Here is a 19,938-nt window from a genome sequence, read left to right as displayed (position 1 = left end):
GATTCGAGGAGAGGAGTGTGTGATTCCAGGAGAGGAGTGTGTGATTGCAGGAGAGGAGTGTGTGATTCCAGGAGAGGAGTGTGTGATTCCAGGAGAGGAGTGTGTGATTCGAGGAGAGGAGTGTGTGATTCCAGGAGAGGAGTGTGTGATTCCAGGAGAGGAGTGTGTGATTCGAGGAGAGGAGTGTGTGATTCCAGGAGAGGAGTTTGTGATTCGAGGAGAGGAGTGTGTGATTCCAGGAGAGGAGTGTGTGATTCCAGGAGAGGAGTGTGTGATTCGAGGAGAGGAGTGTGTGATTCCAGGAGAGGAGTGTGTGATTCCAGGAGAGGAGTGTGTGATTCCAGGAGAGGAGTGTGTGATTCCAGGAGAGGAGTGTGTGATTCCAGGAGAGGAGTGTGTGATTCCAGGAGAGGAGTGTGTGATGCGAGGAGAGGAGTGTGTGATTCCAGGAGAGGAGTGTGTGATTCCAGGAGAGGAGTGTGTGATTCCAGGAGAGGAGTGTGTGATTCCAGGAGAGGAGTGTGTGATTCCAGGAGAGGAGTGTGTGATTCAAGGAGAGGAGTGTGTGATTCCAGGAGAGGAGTGTGTGATTCCAGGAGAGGAGGAGAGGAGTGTGTGATTCCAGGAGAGGAGTGTGTGATTCCAGGAGAGGAGTGTGTGATTGCAGGAGAGGAGTGTGTGATTCCAGGAGAGGAGTGTGTGATTCCAGGAGAGGAGTGTGTGATTGCAGGAGAGGAGTGTGTGATTCGAGGAGAGGAGTGTGTGATGCGAGGAGAGGAGTGTGTGATGCGAGGAGAGGAGTGTGTGATTGCAGGAGAGGAGTGTGTGTGTGATTGCAGGAGAGGAGTGTGTGATTGCAGGAGAGGAGTGTGTGATTCGAGGAGAGGAGTGTGTGATTCGAGGAGAGGAGTGTGTGATTGCAGGAGAGGAGTGTGTGATTGCAGGAGAGAAGTGTGTGATTCGAGGAGAGGAGTGTGTGATGCGAGGAGAGGAGTGTGTGATTGCAGGAGAGGAGTGTGTGTGTGATTCCAGGAGAGGAGTGTGTGATTGCAGGAGAGGAGTGTGTGATTCGAGGAGAGGAGTGTGTGATTCCAGGAGAGGAGTGTGTGATTGCAGGAGAGGAGTGTGTGATTCGAGGAGAGGAGTGTGTGATTCGAGGAGAGGAGTGTGTGATTCCAGGAGAGGAGTGTGTGATTCCAGGAGAGGAGTGTGTGATTCCAGGAGAGGAGTGTGTGATTCCAGGAGAGGAGTGTGTGATTCCAGGAGAGGAGTGTGTGATTCCTGTGTGATTCGAGAAGAGGAGTGTGTGATTCCAGGAGAGGAGTGTGTGATTCCAGGAGAGGAGTGTGTGATTCCAGGAGAGGAGTGTGTGATGCGAGGAGAGGAGTGTGTGATTCCAGGAGAGGAGTGTGTGATTCCAGGAGAGGAGTGTGTGATGCGAGGAGAGGAGTGTGTGATTCCAGGAGAGGAGTGTGTGATTCCTGTGTGATGCGAGGAGAGGAGTGTGTGATTCCAGGAGAGGAGTGTGTGATGCGAGGAGAGGAGTGTGTGATTCCAGGAGAGGAGTGTGTGATTCCAGGAGAGGAGTGTGTGATTCCAGGAGAGGAGTGTGTGATTCCAGGAGAGGAGTGTGTGATTCCAGGAGAGGAGTGTGTGATTCCTGTGTGATGCGAGGAGAGGAGTGTGTGATTCCAGGAGAGGAGTGTGTGATGCGAGGAGAGGAGTGTGTGATTCCAGGAGAGGAGTGTGTGATTGCAGGAGAGGAGTGTGTGATTCGAGGAGAGGAGTGTGTGATTCGAGGAGAGGAGTGTGTGATTCGAGGAGAGGAGTGTGTGATTCCAGTAGAGGAGTGTGTGATTCCAGGAGAGGAGTGTGTGATTCCAGGAGAGGAGTGTGTGATTCGAGGAGAGGAGTGTGTGATTCCAGGAGAGGAGTGTGTGATTCCAGGAGAGGAGGAGAGGAGTGTGTGATTCCAGGAGAGGAGTGTGTGATTCCAGGAGAGGAGTGTGTGATTGCAGGAGAGGAGTGTGTGATTCCAGGAGAGGAGTGTGTGATTCCAGGAGAGGAGTGTGTGATTCCAGGAGAGGAGTGTGTGATTGCAGGAGAGGAGTGTGTGATTCCAGGAGAGGAGTGTGTGATTCCAGGAGAGGAGTGTGTGATTGCAGGAGAGGAGTGTGTGATTCCAGGAGAGGAGTGTGTGATTCCAGGAGAGGAGTGTGTGATTCCAGGAGAGGAGTGTGTGATTCCAGGAGAGGAGTGTGTGATTCCAGGAGAGGAGTGTGTGATTCCAGGAGAGGAGTGTGTGATTCCTGTGTGATGCGAGGAGAGGAGTGTGTGATTCCAGGAGAGGAGTGTGTGATGCGAGGAGAGGAGTGTGTGATTCCAGGAGAGGAGTGTGTGATTGCAGGAGAGGAGTGTGTGATTCGAGGAGAGGAGTGTGTGATTCGAGGAGAGGAGTGTGTGATTCGAGGAGAGGAGTGTGTGATTCCAGTAGAGGAGTGTGTGATTCCAGGAGAGGAGTGTGTGATTCCAGGAGAGGAGTGTGTGATTCGAGGAGAGGAGTGTGTGATTGCAGGAGAGGAGTGTGTGATTCGAGGAGAGGAGTGTGTGATGCGAGGAGAGGAGTGTGTGATGCGAGGAGAGGAGTGTGTGATTGCAGGAGAGGAGTGTGTGTGTGATTGCAGGAGAGGAGTGTGTGATTGCAGGAGAGGAGTGTGTGATTCGAGGAGAGGAGTGTGTGATTCGAGGAGAGGAGTGTGTGATTGCAGGAGAGGAGTGTGTGATTGCAGGAGAGAAGTGTGTGATTCGAGGAGAGGAGTGTGTGATTCCAGGAGAGGAGTGTGTGATTCCTGTGTGATGCGAGGAGAGGAGTGTGTGATTCCAGGAGAGGAGTGTGTGATTCCAGGAGAGGAGTGTGTGATTCCAGGAGAGGAGTGTGTGATGCGAGGAGAGGAGTGTGTGATTCCAGGAGAGGAGTGTGTGATTCCAGGAGAGGAGTGTGTGATGCGAGGAGAGGAGTGTGTGATTCCAGGAGAGGAGTGTGTGATTCGAGGAGAGGAGTGTGTGATTCCAGGAGAGGAGTGTGTGATTCCTGTGTGATTCGAGGAGAGGAGTGTGTGATTCCAGGAGAGGAGTGTGTGATTCGAGGAGAGGAGTGTGTGATTCCAGGAGAGGAGTGTGTGATTCCTGTGTGATTCGAGGAGAGGAGTGTGTGATTCCTGTGTGATTCGAGGAGAGGAGTGTGTGATTCCAGGAGAGGAGTGTGTGATTCCAGGAGAGGAGTGTGTGATTCGAGGAAAGGAGTGTGTGATTCCAGGAGAGGAGTGTGTGATTCCTGTGTGATTCGAGGAGAGGAGTGTGTGATTCCAGGAGAGGAGTGTGTGATTCCTGTGTGATTCGAGGAGAGGAGTGTGTGATTCCAGGAGAGGAGTGTGTGATTCCAGGAGAGGAGTGTGTGATTCCAGGAGAGGAGTGTGTGATTCGAGGAGAGGAGTGTGTGATTCCAGGAGAGGAGTGTGTGATTCCAGGAGAGGAGTGTGTGATTCCAGGAGAGGAGTGTGTGATTCGAGGAGAGGAGTGTGTGATGCTGAAGTGTTTCTTCTTTAATTGCTAATGCTCTTTTTACACACAGACTAAAAATGAAGCATTGCTTGGTAACTGGTTGAGCTAAACTGGTATTATCTAATTGTGTGTCAAATGAGTTCCTGTCATATTTTATAACCATTTTCTAAACTATAGCGAATAAACTATGAGAAATATTGAAGGTGTCTGAATAAATTTTGGTTTGACTGTATATTGTAAAATGTAATTTATTCCTGTGATCAAAGCAGAATCATTACTCATGATTTTTGATATTTAATCTTGGCATGTGATGATGCATTTTGCCAGCTTTCCCATGATCTCAGAAAACTGCTTTACTGTGTATTTTTAGTTGTTGGTCAGTATAAACTGCACAGAAACAGCCTCAGCTTTGGCACGGCACGAGCGTGAGTAACGTGGACTGTTTCAGTAGTGGGTGAACTATTCTTTAAAAGAAGAAATCTGTGCATGTTGGACTCAAACAGACAGCTTGTCAGAAGAGAGAAACGGCGGAGTGTGTCAGGCAGAGACAGAAGTCATTATTCAGCTGAACTTAATTAACTCATGTAAGACTGACACATAATGACAGAAAATAAGACACAAGACAAAGATGAGCTTCACTCAACAATGTGTTCATTCAAATGCATGATTTCTCTTTCAAACACAAGTAAGCCTGAACAGTACAAAGGACCTGTGTATTATCGGAAAGCAATAAGCCACGAGCCGCCGTGTGTTACTGCGATTTTACTACGAGAATGAGAGAAGCTTTTATTAAACGGAGAAAACTGAATCATAATTTAAGATTTGCTTCATTCTTAGCCTTTACAGTCATTTCTGTGCAGCACAGCGTGAAGAAGAGCACCTGAAATCACTGTATAGATTATATTCTTCATATTCATTTCAGTTATTTCAAAGGTGAACATAACATAACATAAGGCATAACATAACAACATGACATGACATGACATGACACAACACAACATAACATAACATAACATAACATAACATAACATGACACAACTTAACATGACATAACATAACATAACATGACATAACATGACATAACATAACATAACATGACATAACATGACATAACACAACACAACACAACTTAACATGACATGACATAACATGACAACTTAACATGACACGACACAACACAACACAACTTAACATGACATGACATGACAACATAACATGACACGACACGACACAACATAACATAACATAACATAACATAAAATAAAATAACATGACATAACATAACATATGACATGACATAACATGACATGACATGACACGACACAACACAACTTAACATGACATGACATAACATAACATGACATAACATAACAACATAACATAACATAACATGACACAACACAACACAACACAACACAACACAACACAACTTAACATGACATGACATGACATAACATAACATGACATAACAACATGACATAACATGACATGACATGACATGACATAACAACAACACAACTTAACATGACATAACATAACATAAAATAACATGACATAACAACATAATATAATATAACATAACATGACATGACATGACATGACATAACATAACACAACACAACATGACATAACATGACATGATATATGACATATGACATGACATGACATAAAATAACATAACACGAAATACACAAAATAACATGACATAACATATAACAACATGACATCAACATAACAACATAACATAAAACACCACACAACTTAACATGACATAATATGACATAACATCAACATAACATAAAATAACAACATGAAATACACAATATTGACATGACAACAACATACTATAACATAACATAACATAACATAACATAACATAACATAACGTAACATGATATGACATAACATAACACATAACATAACATTACAATATAACACAAAACAACATGACATAACATAATAACGACATGCAATACAAAATAAAATGACATGACAACAACATAACAACATGAAAACAACATAACATAACATGACATGACATCACAACATAACACAACACTAAATACCATAACATGACATAACATCAACAATAAACTGTGGTGAAATCACTGTAATGGATTATATTCTTTTATATTAATTTCAGTTCTTTCAAGGAGCCTCACAAACAGCAAACCAGCCAGAAACACACAACATCATCGGCCAAACAACAAATGACAATTTCAGTTTATTTCTGAAATTACTTTTAATATCCATGCAAGCAGAGTCTCTTTCTCTCGCTCTCTCCGTCTTCCACAAACACAGAGCTCGATGTTGCCTAATCAATACAGTCGTCATCCCAGAGTTAGAGTTATATAACTAATGCTGCTTTTGTAGAGAAGTTACTGCACAACACAAATGCATGCTCTCTCTCTCTCTCTCTCCCTCTCTCTCTCTCTCTCTCTCTCTCTCTCTCTCTCTCTCTCTCTCTCTCTCTCTCTCTCTCTCTCTCTCTGGTTTAAAATACAATTCATATTCAGTAATATTATCGATATAACTGCACATACTATCAGATGAGAACATTTGAACTGAATTTTGCTGGATAATAACACACACTTTGCAACATAGACACTGTTATTGAACTGAACTGGATCAACAGTGAACTAAACTGAGCTGAATAACAATAATGACACTATTATCTTCTGTAGAGATGCTTATTGCTGAAACTGAATTGGTTTCATAATATATAAACACTTGTGACTTGACTTAAAAACTGCACAGAAACAGCACAAGCCTCCATATGAGCCTGAATGACTTCGTTAAACTAGTAGCAACGGCTTCGGCGTCTTCAAGATGTGCAAGAAAGTAGTTTTAGGAACAAAAACCTAAAAATGTCTACAAATATGGTCAAACCCTGGTATGAGAATAATTGACTTATGAAAAATAATGCACTTCAGGTCATGGTCACTTTGGCATGGTCATACATTTTCAATAATGGAGAGTCCAGAGTCAATTATTCCTAACTTAATTTATTCCCATAAATTAGCAAAAAGAGCAATATGATAAAATACACTAATTAGCTAGAAGAAAGTGAAGTTCGTCGGGACAAACTTTTATGTTGGCTTGACAAAGCCTGAAAGTTTTATAAGTTTCCTAGCATGTTTTATCAGCATTAATCTAGCATGTTTTAACACATTGCTAGCATGATCCTATCATGTTTAAGCATGTTCGTAGCATCTCTTAGCATGTTTTACCTCAATGTTAACATCTTTTATTTAGTTGCTAACATGATTTAACATTTTATCTAACATAATTCTAGCATGATTTAGCATGTTGCTAGCATGTTTTAAGATTATTTTACATTTTGCTAACATGATCCTTGCATGTTTTAATTGCATTGGTAGAATAACATTAGCATGACCCTGACATGTTTTAACATTAATCTAGCATGTTTTAGCACATTGCTAGCATGATCCAAGCACGTTTTAGCAAGTTGCTAGCATGAATTGGCATGTTGATTAATAAATAAATACAATTTATTATAAAATATACATTTCTGCCAATGATTAAATTTCAGCAGTGTAAAATCCTTCAGAATAAACAAATGTAATTTCTAATATTTTTTGTACAAGTATTTATCAATTGATCCCTAATGATTTCAAATACATGTTTCTGAATGTTATTTACATCTAAAAATGCCTTTTGTTATTTGTGACTAAGTGTCGCATTTAAAGGAAATGTATTTTTACCGTTATTTAAGCGAGGAAAAAGAAGTTATAATGAAGGATAAACTGAAATTCACAGCGTTTAAGCTCAACTTCCGCTCACATATTTCAAGGCTGCTATTGGATCATTGAAGGTAAACGGCATATTATCCCACAATGCATTACTTTAAAGGAATGGTGCAAAGGAGTAGCTAGTAGTTACTAAGCCTTTACGTTCCAGTTTGAGTAAGAGCTGTGGCACGTTCAAGCTCAAACCGGTGCGCTACGGTTTCCGGGTTGTGTTAGTCGTAAGAGTTTTATAGTAAAAATATAGCATATCAACAGTTATCAGCAATAATGATAAGCCTAATACTCATAATAAAAATAATAAGGTCTTATAGATCATAACCCAGTCTCGGAGATAAGAAGTGGATTATCCTTCACATGAAATGTTTGTCTTTTCATCCTGAAATGCGAGGCAAATGTTGGATCACAATAATTAGATTGGAGATGTTCTCTGTTATTCTGGACGGAATACATCAAGCGCATTTTGTAGTATTAAACACATGACCCTGGATCACGTCACCAGTCTCGAGTCGCACGGGTATATCTGTGGCAATAGCCGACAATACATTGTATGGGTCAAAATTATCGATTTTTCTTTTATGCCAAAAATCATTAGGATATTAAGTAAAGATCATGTTCCATGAAGATATTTAGTAAATTTCCTACCGTAAATATATAAAATATTTATTTTTGTGAGTGAATGCAGCACAATCGCCAACATAAATGCACAACTTTAAAGGAGATTTTCTCAATGTTTAGATTTTTTTGCACCCTCAGATTCCAGATTTTCACTAGTTGTGTTTCAGCCACATATTGTCCTATCCTAACAAACCACACCATCCTTACGAAAATGGACCCATGTGACTGGTTTTGTGGTCCAGGGTCACATATTTATACCGATTTCATCAGGCTCCGAAAGAACACACGGAATGTCCTTCTCAGCTGCCGTAGTTTAACTCTTGCGTCATCAGAACAGGGTGTTCAACGGACCACCGTTTCCGTTTAAAAAAACGTTTTGTCAGCCCAGGTGTGTCTTACCTGAGCAGTGTGGCTGCGAGCCACTCCATTGGCCGTTCAGCTGGCAGGAGCGAGTGGATTCACCAATCAGAGCTCGGTCTTCTAAACACCTGTAGTGAACTGTAGATCCGAAGGTGAATTTCTCTCCCGTCACAACGGCATGAGGAGGAGAACCAGCGTGACCACAGTCCACCTCTGTAGGAGACACACATCAATCACTCACTTCAACTCACAGCTCGGGTTATTCTTCTAGCTTTAATGTTTAAAGTCCCCCTGTAGTCAATCATTTTATTCCTTAAAACTCATCTTTGATCATCAAAATGACATATTTAAATGTTTTTTCCTTGAAAATACCTTGAATGTAACTCGACACCCTTGCCTCATTTAGTATGCGTGGTTCTATGAATATGCAAATGAGCCCCGCCTCCACTCACTCACTCAGCTCAGAGATCCACTGGTTGACGATCACACGTTGATCTGATTGGTTACAAGGTAGTTTGTGACGTCAGAAACACCAGCGATTTCAAAGCGTGTTTTTGAGACTGTCTTTGGTTCACTGCAGTTTTAAGGAGGAAATACTCAGCAATGGTGTCGACTTATGAACTTACACATGCTTTGTCTTAAAGCACATTAAAAACACCACATAAACAATATTAAAAGCTGGATTTTTCACCACAGGGGGACTTTATGCTGAGATTACAGTAGATTGAATTACTAGTTATTTATAGTATAAAATCAAATTCATAATTCAAGTTTACATGTTGTTGAAACACTAGCATTTACAAAATGATGGTACACCTGGAAAAAAAAAAGAGACAAAAATGTTGAATGACAATACAAGTTGACTCGACTGTCAATGATTGGCGTTTTCATATCAGTGGGAATGTGAAGGTCTGTGTGGGTCTGGCTTTAAAGGGGTCATATAATGGTACATGCACTTTTGCAAGTTGATTGTACTGAAATGTGTGTTGGCAGTGCCTGTACACAACCATCATAAAATGATAAAAATCCATCCAGTGTTTTTTTTTTTAATCTCCTTATATGTTTTCCCTGTCTCAAATCGAGCCGTTCGACCTTGTGACGTCACACGGTCGGACGCCCCTCCCACGATTGTTGATTGACAGCAGCGTTTCAACACAGACCCGCCCTGAGCGAGCTGTCATCATAGTCCGCCATTGTTGATACGCTGGAGCAGAATGGCGTCTCAGCGACTGTGGTGTTCTTGGGTGTAATAACGAACACAGCATCATTCTGATGTTCCTAAATCCGAACCGCTGAAGACGCAGTGGCTGAGTTTGTTTTCGAAGGGAATATTCCCCACGATCAACGTCAATGCTTTCATGTTTGCGCGAATCATTTCTCACACCAGACTGCTTTACAAACGAGAACATTGAAAAAGGTATTAGCTCCTGTCTGAGTATGTGTTGCTTCAGGCCTGACAGCTGTACCTAACACTGCATAGATAACGTTACGCATCACGGACAAGCCTACATTTACCGGAAAAAAGTTTTTCATAACCATTAGCTGTAACATCAATCTGTCAATGAACTAACGTATACATCAGTAAACACATAGCGTTCGTATCTCACTACTCTACCCTGCCAGTACACACAAAGATAGATCAAAGTGACATTACGTTAACCAACCATTCAGAAACGTCCTGTTCGAGCCTTAATTGTCGAACTTCTTTGGGTCCGTCACCTTGTTCCGGGTCCGACTCCGGTTCAAATTGATACGGTTGCACAGATGTGTCCTCAGAAACTCCCGCTGCCATTCTCCAAAATATATCCTCAACTGTTGTCAAGGCAACACTCCTTGTGTGTTGTGTCAAACGCCCACAGAAACAGAGGGGCGGGGTGAGCAAAGCTCATTATCATTTAAAGACACATGCACTTAAAACGGCGTGCTGAAAACAGAGCTGTTTTTGACCAGTGTTTTCTTACAATACTAATGAGAATTTTCAAATTAAAGTATATTACAAACTTTTCATTTAGACCCTAAAGAATCATATTAACTTAACAAAAATGGCATTATATGACCCCTTTAACCCTCTCGGAAGATCTCCAAAAACAAGTTCTGCGTGTGTGAAGTTTAGCAAAGAGGAAAAGGACCTCGTACAATACGTAACATTTGCAAGATTACAGAGAACACATCTCTAAATTCAGCCCTGCTTTTCTGTCTTCAGCAACAACACAATTGCTATGGGACTTTACTGCGGTGAGCAATGTTCAAATCATCATGCATAATCTTTTTTATTCTGAGGACTATGATATTTTTGTTGCACAACAAAAGCTTATTTATTGAATATCTGTCTGACACACTTCGCTTAGCATCCATAATGTATTTGATAGGTGTCTGGAAGATATAGTTAAAAGACAAAATCTCTATATTTCTGCTCTGAAATAGCGTTTTTTTCCCAATAAGAGAAGCCATCTGTAACAAACAGCCACTGCTGCCATGTAGAACATTATTGTTTAGTAGAAATGTTTTGTGTCCTAACCAGTGATTCAGTTTCAGAAACGGTTTTTATTTCTGCCACGTCGTGGAACAACAATATTTGGTTGCGAGTGCAGTGAGCTTGCAGAGAGGCTCCGCCCACACTCTCTTCTGATTGGCTGTGATTTGTGATTGATTTGGTTGCTCTTGCAGTGAGCTTGCAAAGAGACTCCACCCACACTCTCTTCTGATTGGCTGTGGTTTGTGATTGATTTGGTTGCGAGTGCAGTGCTCTTGCAGAGAGACTCCACACACACTCTCTTCTGATTGGCTGTGGTTTGTGATTGATTTGGTTGCGAGTGCAGTGAGCTTGCAGAGAGGCCCCACCCACACTCTCTTCTGATTGGCTGTGGTTTGTGATTGATTTGGTTGCGAGTGCAGTGCTCTTGCAGAGAGACTCCACACACACTCTCTTCTGATTGGCTGTGGTTTGTGATTGATTTGGTTGCGAGTGCAGTGTGCTTGCAGAGAGGCCCCACCCACACTCTCTTCTGATTGGCTGTGGTTTGTGATTGATTTGGTTGCGAGTGCAGTGCTCTTGCAGAGAGACTCCACACACACTCTCTTCTGATTGGCTGTGGTTTGTGATTGATTTGGTTGCGAGTGCAGTGTGCTTGCAGAGAGGCCCCACCCACACTCTCTTCTGATTGGCTGTGGTTTGTGATTGATTTGGTTGCGAGTGCAGTGCTCTTGCAGAGAGGCTCCACCCACACTCTCTTCTGATTGGCTGTGATTTGTGATTGATTTTGTTGCTCTTGCAGTGCTCTTGCAGAGAGACTCCACCCACACTCTCCTCTGATTGGCTGTGGTTTGTGATTTATTTGGTTGCGAGTGCAGTGAGCTTGCAGAGAGGCTCCACCCACACTCTCTTCTGATTGGCTGTGATTTGTGATTGATTTGGTTGCTCTTGCAGTGCTCTTGCAGAGAGACTCCACCCACACTCTCTTCTGATTGGCTGTGGTTTGTGATTGATTTGGTTGCGAGTGCAGTGAGCTTGCAGAGAGACTCCGCCCACACTCTCTTCTGATTGGCTGTGGTTTGTGATTGATTTGGTTGTGAGTGCAGTGAGCTTGCAGAGAGACTCCGCCCACACTCTCTTCTGATTGGCTGTGATTTGTGATTGATTTGGTTGCGAGTGCAGTGAGCTTGCAGAGAGACTCCGCCCACACTCTCTTCTGATTGGCTGTGGTTTGTGATTGATTTGGTTGTGAATGCTGTGGTTAACTCGAAAACAACTAAGAACGGATTATTGAGTTGAACTTGAGTTTATAAGTTCAACTCTCTGATTCAATGCTGGCAGGAGGGACATATTTTCAATAAATAACTACTTAAATCTCAGTCTGTTCCTCAAATGAAGATTACAGAGGATCTAAATACATCACCATAGCCGAATGTATTACAAGAACTGCACTTATGCAGCATTTATTAATCTTTGTTAATGTTAATTTCAACATTTACTAATACATTATTCAAATCTTGCACTGTGAACTAACATGAACTAACCATGAACATCTGTATTTTTATTAACTAACATTAACAAAGATGAACAAAAACAGAAACAAATGCATTGCACATTGTTAGTTCATGTTAGTTAATGCATTAACTAATGTTTAATAAATGAACCTTATTGTAAAGTGTAACCAAATGAACCATGAAAGTCGTTCAGATTAGCGGAGTGTGTAGTTGTTCACATCTTAACAGCATTAATTCATCTCTCGTGCGCTGCTGGAGAAACACACATAAGCTCTTCAATTTAATTTAGCTAAGCTTCTTTTCAGGCCTGGTTTTGATGTTTGCTTTCTTTTGAATTGTAAATGCACCCGAATAAAACCGAGGAGGTGCACATTTTCATAATATTCATCCGGCTGAAAGGCTGACGGGGGAGAAGAGGCTGCTCATTAAAATTCCCAAGTAGCCTCTGTCGACTAAGTAAAGTGCAGAATCACCTTGTGTAAACTAGAGAGAGAAACAAGGCTAATAGACAGCTAGCAGGATTGTTGCCTTTCCTTCACGGTCAGTGTAAGCATCTCGCTGGAAACCGACAAGAAATGATCAAGTTCAGGTTTGAAGCAATTACAGGGACAGAGACGGAAAGCGAGAGCGGGAGGCAATTACTTTCTCACAGGCAAATGAACACGTCTCTCTAATGAATGCGCTCTTGACCTTAATACTCCTCGCTTTGGCAAACTGTAGAAAAGGTGTGTTAAATTCACCGCCGTCCACTGCGGGAAACTCTGGGAAACTTTTAAAGCTTTCACACAGACATGAAGTCTCCATCATAAGAGCTCTTTGAACCGAACGTTGCGCTTGACTAACCTGTGACATTTACTATCGCCTCTCAGATGGAGAGAGTTCAAAGATTGGCAAAGATAAAAGTGGAAATAATGAGAAGTAAAGTGAAGAGGCACAGACGTACCCAGGCATTCTGGTAGCGGTTTGTCCCAGTATCCCACCGGCTGGCAGGTCAGAACCGACGAGCCGAAGAGGTAATACCCGGGATTGCAGTCGTAGGAAACGACGGTCCCGAAAGTGAAGTTCCCGTACTCGATTTTGCTCTTCCTGATTGAGTTTGCTGGAATACCGGGATCAGTGCAGTTGACGACTGAAGAACACAAACAGAAAAAGTATAATAAGTGTTGCAAGCCACGACAATTCATGAATAAAACACAATCATGTATTTGAGGAGATGTATTTTATTATTTCTGTTTATATACACACACTACGGCTCATAAGTTTGAGGTCAGTATGATTAGATGTTTTTGAAAGAAGTTTCTTCTGGTCACCAATGATACATTTATTCGATCAAAAAACAGTAAAAATAGTGAAATATTATTACAAGATAATATAACTTTTTTATGTGAATATATTGTAAAATGTAATTATTTATTCCTGTGATATGTCTATATCTATATATATATATACTACCAGTCGAAAGTTGGAGCGGTACGATTTTTTATGTTTTTGAAAGAAGCCTTTTCTGCTCACCAAGGCTGCATTTATTCGATTAAAAATACAATAAAAACAGAAATATTGTGAAATATTATTCCAATGTAAATGTATAATATTCCAATGTTCCAGCTGTTTTCGTGAATATATAGTAAAGTGTAATTTATTCCTGTGATCAAAGCAGAATGTTCAGCATCATTACTCCAGTCTTCAGTGTCACATGATCCTTCACACATCACTCTAATATGAGGATTTGATGATCAGCAAACATTATTATTATCAATGTTGAAAACAGTTTACAACAACAATTTAATTTATCCTTGATGAGTAAAAGTATTGATTTATTTTATTTATTTCCCCCATTTATTTCTTTAACTTTTAAATGGTTAGTGTTTAATGTTACAAGAGATTTCTATTTCAGATAAATTCTATTCATCAAAGAATCCTGAAATAAAAATAAAAATAACTGTTTTCAACACTGATAATAATCATAAATGTTTCTTGATCATAAAATCATCATATTAGAGTGATTTGTGAAGGATCATGTGACACTGAAGACTGGAGTAATGATGCTGAACATTCAGCTTTGATCACAGGAATAAATTACACTTTACTGTATATTCACATAGAAAACAGCGGATTTACATTCTAATAATATTCTACAATTTTTACTGTATTTTTGCTCAAATAAATGCAGCCTCGGTGAGCAGAAGAGACTCTTTAAAAAACTTTTTTTTTTTATTATTACAATACAGTATTTACAATCATTTTAAGCTATTTTATCATATTAAACTTGCTGCATAACAAAAGTAAAACCATATAGAGCATCTTCACCCGTTCAGTGAGATAACCATTTATTTGTCCATTATTATTGGACAAAAGCACATTCCAGTCATGTAATCAGGCCATCATCACTGCTGATCTCTTCACGCGAGTCAAACACTCCAGCCGATCCTCTGAGACGCTCGTAATCACGCCGCTAACAAAGCAGAGATTAGCTTCAAAACATACATCTCATCTTCTGATTTGCAGGGCTAATCTGTGGCTATTCAGACCCGAGTGAACGAGTCGGCTGAAAGAGGGCCAGAGGCTCTCAGAGATGAAATTGGTCATTTCTTTTTAACCGCAGCCTAAAAGTCATTTCCATCAGTGCCACAGTGCTTAACTCTCGCTATAATAGGGGCTTTTGCTCCGGGTAGTTATAGGATCTCTCCACCAGGGTGGTTCCCGGAGAACTAATGGTTCCCTCAGGAACGTTCTCCTGGTTGCGTTCGCACCGCCAGTAGGAACTCTGAAGTGACGTGAGACACGCTTGTTGTTGGGACTTTTATTTTGACGGCGCTGAGAACGACTGAGCTCACATTCTCCTGTTCATTAGTTTACGATCTGTCTCATACGTTATCAGATAAAACTGTTATACATAGAAAGTAGACAGTAATGAAGAGTTATTAGCATGTGTTTGATGTCCAGTGTTGCTGAGCAGAAACACTCTCTTGGTCTCCTCAAAGCTGTGTTTGGTTTTCTCCTCAGCGTAAAGGTTTAGAGGTTCATCTATCACTGTTTTTCATGTTCGTAGAGTTAGTTTCTGGAGTAAATATATAGGCTATAATCTGTGTGTTTACACAGCCTTTATTAAAAATGGCGGATGCTGGTGTTTCGCGTGCGTTCGGCCAATCAGCAAACACTGACGTCACTGTAGGTCCTATAGACCTTATGTAGCCTATAGACCAACCTTGCGTATTTATGAATGAACGGCTCGTTTTAAAATCTTCCCGGTCTACTGATATTCGTTAAGACATCTGCTTTAAACATTACAATCCTCATGATAACTTTCGTTAACTTTACATTAAGTAAATCCACTTCAAAAGCTAATTACTCCTGGACAGCAGCGCCATAGAGATATACAGAGCGACCGCAGAAACGGAAGTTAAAAGACAATATTCTAAAGATGCTGCGCGCTTGTTTCTCTGGCGCATAAGGTCTATAGCGCTGGTTTAGGCCGACTCTGAAGTACGAGTAAATTAGTTCCTCCAAATGAGTTCCTAGAACTAAAATCGTTTCTAGTTCCTGCGGTGCGAACACGCCAAACACCGGGAACTTTCGTCAATACTTCTAGGAACGATGAAAAGGTTCTCAGGTGGGTAACACTTTATTTTAATGGTCCCTTTTGGACATTCTGTTGACTATAAGTAACTGTGCAATTACATGCCCACTAACTCTCATTAGAGTATTAGTCGACTCTCTGCTTAATATCTGCCAACTCTTTATAGCTTTTAACAATATAGACTGTTCCAAAGCAGCTTTACAGTGATGATAGGAGATTACAGTAACAGAGATTGTTTAGGCTTTACAGCAGCTCTAGAATAAAGTTATTGTCCAGCTAAAGTTAGTTTTGATTGATTCACTTCTGTTGTAAAGATCATTAGTTATTAACTTATTGGCCGCTAACACACACCGTTCTCACAGAAAACAAAAACTTTTAATGTGTTCTGGCCGTTCATTTGCACAACAACAGTGTTTGGAGCTCGAGAACGCAAACCTTGAAACAGGTTACAAGCTAAACATTTAGAAAAACGTAATCATCTCTGCGTAAACTTCAAAAACTCGAATCTGTGAAAACGCAGACAGCGTGCACATGCGTATTATGTGTTTAGTCTATAGTCTACACGCTAATGAGAGTTAGCAGACATGTAGGTGCAACGTTACTTCAACAGAATGTGTTAAAGGGACCATCAAAATAAGTGAGAACAGAGCGGATGGGGTCCAAACCTCTGCATGTTGGCGGCTGGCGGCTCCACTGGCGGTCCGACTGGCACTGCGCTCGAGACGGGCCTTCCAGAATATAGCCGTTATTGCAGAAGAAGTTCACCACGTCGTTCAGGTTGAAGCCGTCGCCAACCGTGCGACCGTAGATCGGGCTGCCCGGATGACCACAGCTAACGGCTGAAACACAAACCAGCAAAACGACCGTCAAAAGTCTGAATAAACCAGATCATTCTTTAAAGTCCCCCTGTAGTCAATCATTTTATCGCTTAAAACTCATCTTTGATCTCCAAAATGACATATTTAAATGTCCAGAGTTAGATAAGTCCATACATACCCTTCTCATCTCCGTGCGTGCCGTAACTCTGTCTGACGCACCCACCGCTAGCCTAGCTTAGCACAAAGACTGGAGGTAAATGGCTCCAGCTAGCATACTGCTCCCAATAAGTGACTAAATAACGCCAACTTCTTCCTATTTACATGTTGTGATGTGTATAGTCACAGTGTGTACAAATAACAAGGTCACATGAGACACAGCCATCTTCTAACTGTATACACACTGGGAACTATATTCTCAGAAGCCGAAGCACTGCTACTTCTGCGGAGTGATTTACTCCAACTCTGAGCGAACTCTGCTCCTCACCACGGGGCTTCTCAGGCGCTGCTAGCAAATCACTCCGCCAAAGTAGCAGTGCTTCGGCTGTGTATACGGTTAGAAGATGGCTGTCTCATGTGATCTTGTTATTCAAACACGCTGTGACTATACACATCACAACATGTAAATTGGAAGAAGTTGGCGTTATTTTGTCACTTATTGGGAGCAGTATGCTAGCTGGAGCCATTTACCTCCAGTCTTTGTGCTAAGCTAGGCTAGCGGTGGGTGCGTCAGACAGAGTTACGGCACGCACGGAGATGGACTTATCTAACTCTGGGGGATACGGGGAATAAGATAAAGTCCCAAAAATTTGCCATGTTCCTTTAAGGAGAAAATACTCAGCAATGGTGTTGACTTATGAATTTACACATGCTTTGTCTTAAAGCATATTCAAAAACACCACATAGACATATAAACAACATTAAAAGCTTGATTTTCACCACAGGGGGACTTTAATATTTTCATTTTCATTTTTCTCATTTTAAAAAACGCAAACACACTGTAAAACAAAACAAAAAAACACAAAAAACAACAACACAGCATTACAATAGACCATCTTCACCCGTTCTGTGAGATAAAACCATTTATTTGTCCATAATTATTCACATTTTTTTTCAAATTATTGAACTGCACTGTTCAAATTAATTTGAAATCATTATTTATATTTGCGCAGCCACGTTTTCTAGGTCAGAAGGTTGTTAAGATAATGAACATTAAGTCAAGTGTGTCCTAATGTTTGACTTCTAGCATATTTCCATCAATTTGTAGAATAAGAGTCTCCAATGCTTGACGAGAAAAATTAAAATGCATTTATGCATTTATCTAAGAAGCTTTGCTTTTGGGCATCACAAATAAAACAAGGCAAACGTCCAAATCACCCACACAAAATCAGATAGAGTTGGTGTTTTCCCCTTCAGATGCTTCATTGGTAACATCAGGATTTGTGTGATGCCTGTCACGAGCTGATTCAGGGTTTGCCTGCATTACATGTCAAACTAATCCTCTTGGATGTGAAGCAAACGTTCCCCCCCGGTGTGTGTTATTGCGTGTTACTCACACACACAGGACGGGAGCTGCCCGGACCAGTTGTGATCCTGTTGGCAGATCCGCACGGAGGAACCGATGAGCCGGAAACCCGGATTACACTGGTAAACTACTGTATCCCTGTAGCCGAAGTTTTCACCGACCACCTGACCGTTCACGATCCTCTCCGGAACGCCACAGTGGCCGGCTGGGAAAGAGCAAGGAGAACGTGTCAATACATGTGCTTCAACATTTCTATCAACCAATCAGATTTCAGGACTCAATCAGAGGAAAACACATGATTTATGAATGGATGTATAAAACATAAAACATGCACATAAAACACACGGGTTATGACGACAGTCAAAGCATATTCTGTTGGGTTGCTTTTACATTAGTGATGGGCAACGATTAATCACATCCAAAATAAAAGTTTGTGTTTACATAATATATGTGTGTGTGCTGTGAATAATTATTTTGTATATATAAACACACACACATGCATGTATATTTAAGAAATATTTGCATGTATACACTGTATATATATTTAGATTATATATAAATATAAATATTTTATATATAAATAACACATTTTTCTTAAATATATACAGTACATGCATTGTGTGTGTATTTATATATACAAAATAATTATAAACAGTACACACACATATATTATGTAAACACAAAGTTTTATTTTGGATGTGATTAATCGTTGCCCACATATGAACGAACATCAGCTTTTGAACATGTGATTCATACTGTAGTTTCCTGGGATTAAATTAAAGACTATAAGTGCACCTTTTGTGAAATGCACCAATACACCAATGTGTGTTAAAAAATGTGTCAAAAGTGCATTAAATAAATGTATAATGTTTCAAAATATTCTATTTCAAATAAATGTAGTTCTTTCAATTCATCAATGGCAAAATTCATCACGGTTTCCACAAAAATATGACTGTTTTCAACATTGATAATAATCATAAATGTTTCTTGATCATCAAATCCTCATATTAGAGTGATTTCTGAAGGATCATGTGACACTGAAGACTGGAGTAATGATGCTGAAAATTCAGCTTTGATCACAGGAATAAATTACACTTTACTATATATTCACAAAGATGATGATGATGATGATGCATTTTATTTGTAATGTGCTTTTCTCCAACCCAAAGCGCTACATAGTATAGTAAACATAATATAAGATAGTTAAACAATAATTAAAAACAGAAAAATCAGACAACACTTCAAAGACAATAAGCATTTTTAAAAAGATGGGTCTTTAGAGACCTCTTAAAGCAGTCCAGAGTTGGGGAATTTTTAATCACAAGAGGAAGTTTATTCCACAACCGTGGGGCGGTAACCGTAAAGGAGCGTCCACCCATCGACTTTAATTTGAATGTGGGCTGCTGTAGAGTAGAAGAGTCAGACGAGCGGAGAGAACGATTTGGAATGTAAGGAGCAACTAGATCACAAAGGTATTCCGGTGCTATCCCATGAATGGCTTTATATGTTAAAATCAAGATTTTAAAATCGATACGTGCCGTTACTGGAAGCCAATGGAGTTCATAAAGAACAGGGGAAATATGCTGCTGTACAGTTGTGTGTGTTAATACGCGTGCGGCAGAGTTTTGGATATACTGTAATTTCTTAATATGTTTATCAGGGAGACCAGAGTATAGTGCATTACAGTAATCCAGTCTCGATGTGATAAATGCATGGATAAGCTTTTCC

The 19,938-nt window shown here is 40.7% G+C and overlaps 1 protein-coding gene across 1 annotated transcript in view; it reads right to left on the bottom strand.

Moving 5' to 3' along the window:
* Positions 1–19,938, bottom strand: part of csmd3a (CUB and Sushi multiple domains 3a) — a 317,979-nt gene that overhangs the window by 63,096 nt on the left and 234,945 nt on the right. Inside the window, exons 52-55 of the mRNA XM_084386048.1 lie at positions 18,242–18,415; positions 16,536–16,709; positions 13,237–13,422; positions 8,346–8,519 (exon numbers count right to left, since the gene is read on the bottom strand). Coding sequence (XP_084242174.1) covers positions 8,346–8,519; positions 13,237–13,422; positions 16,536–16,709; positions 18,242–18,415 — 708 coding nt within the window. The remainder of the gene's footprint in view (positions 1–8,345; positions 8,520–13,236; positions 13,423–16,535; positions 16,710–18,241; positions 18,416–19,938) is intronic.

Source organism: Rutilus rutilus (genome assembly GCF_951802725.1).
Source record: "Rutilus rutilus genome assembly, chromosome: 17".
In the NCBI taxonomy this organism is placed as follows: Eukaryota; Metazoa; Chordata; class Actinopteri; order Cypriniformes; family Leuciscidae; genus Rutilus; species Rutilus rutilus.
The sequence above is the reverse complement of the archived record's forward strand: the minus strand, read 5'-3'. Positions and strand labels throughout refer to the sequence as shown.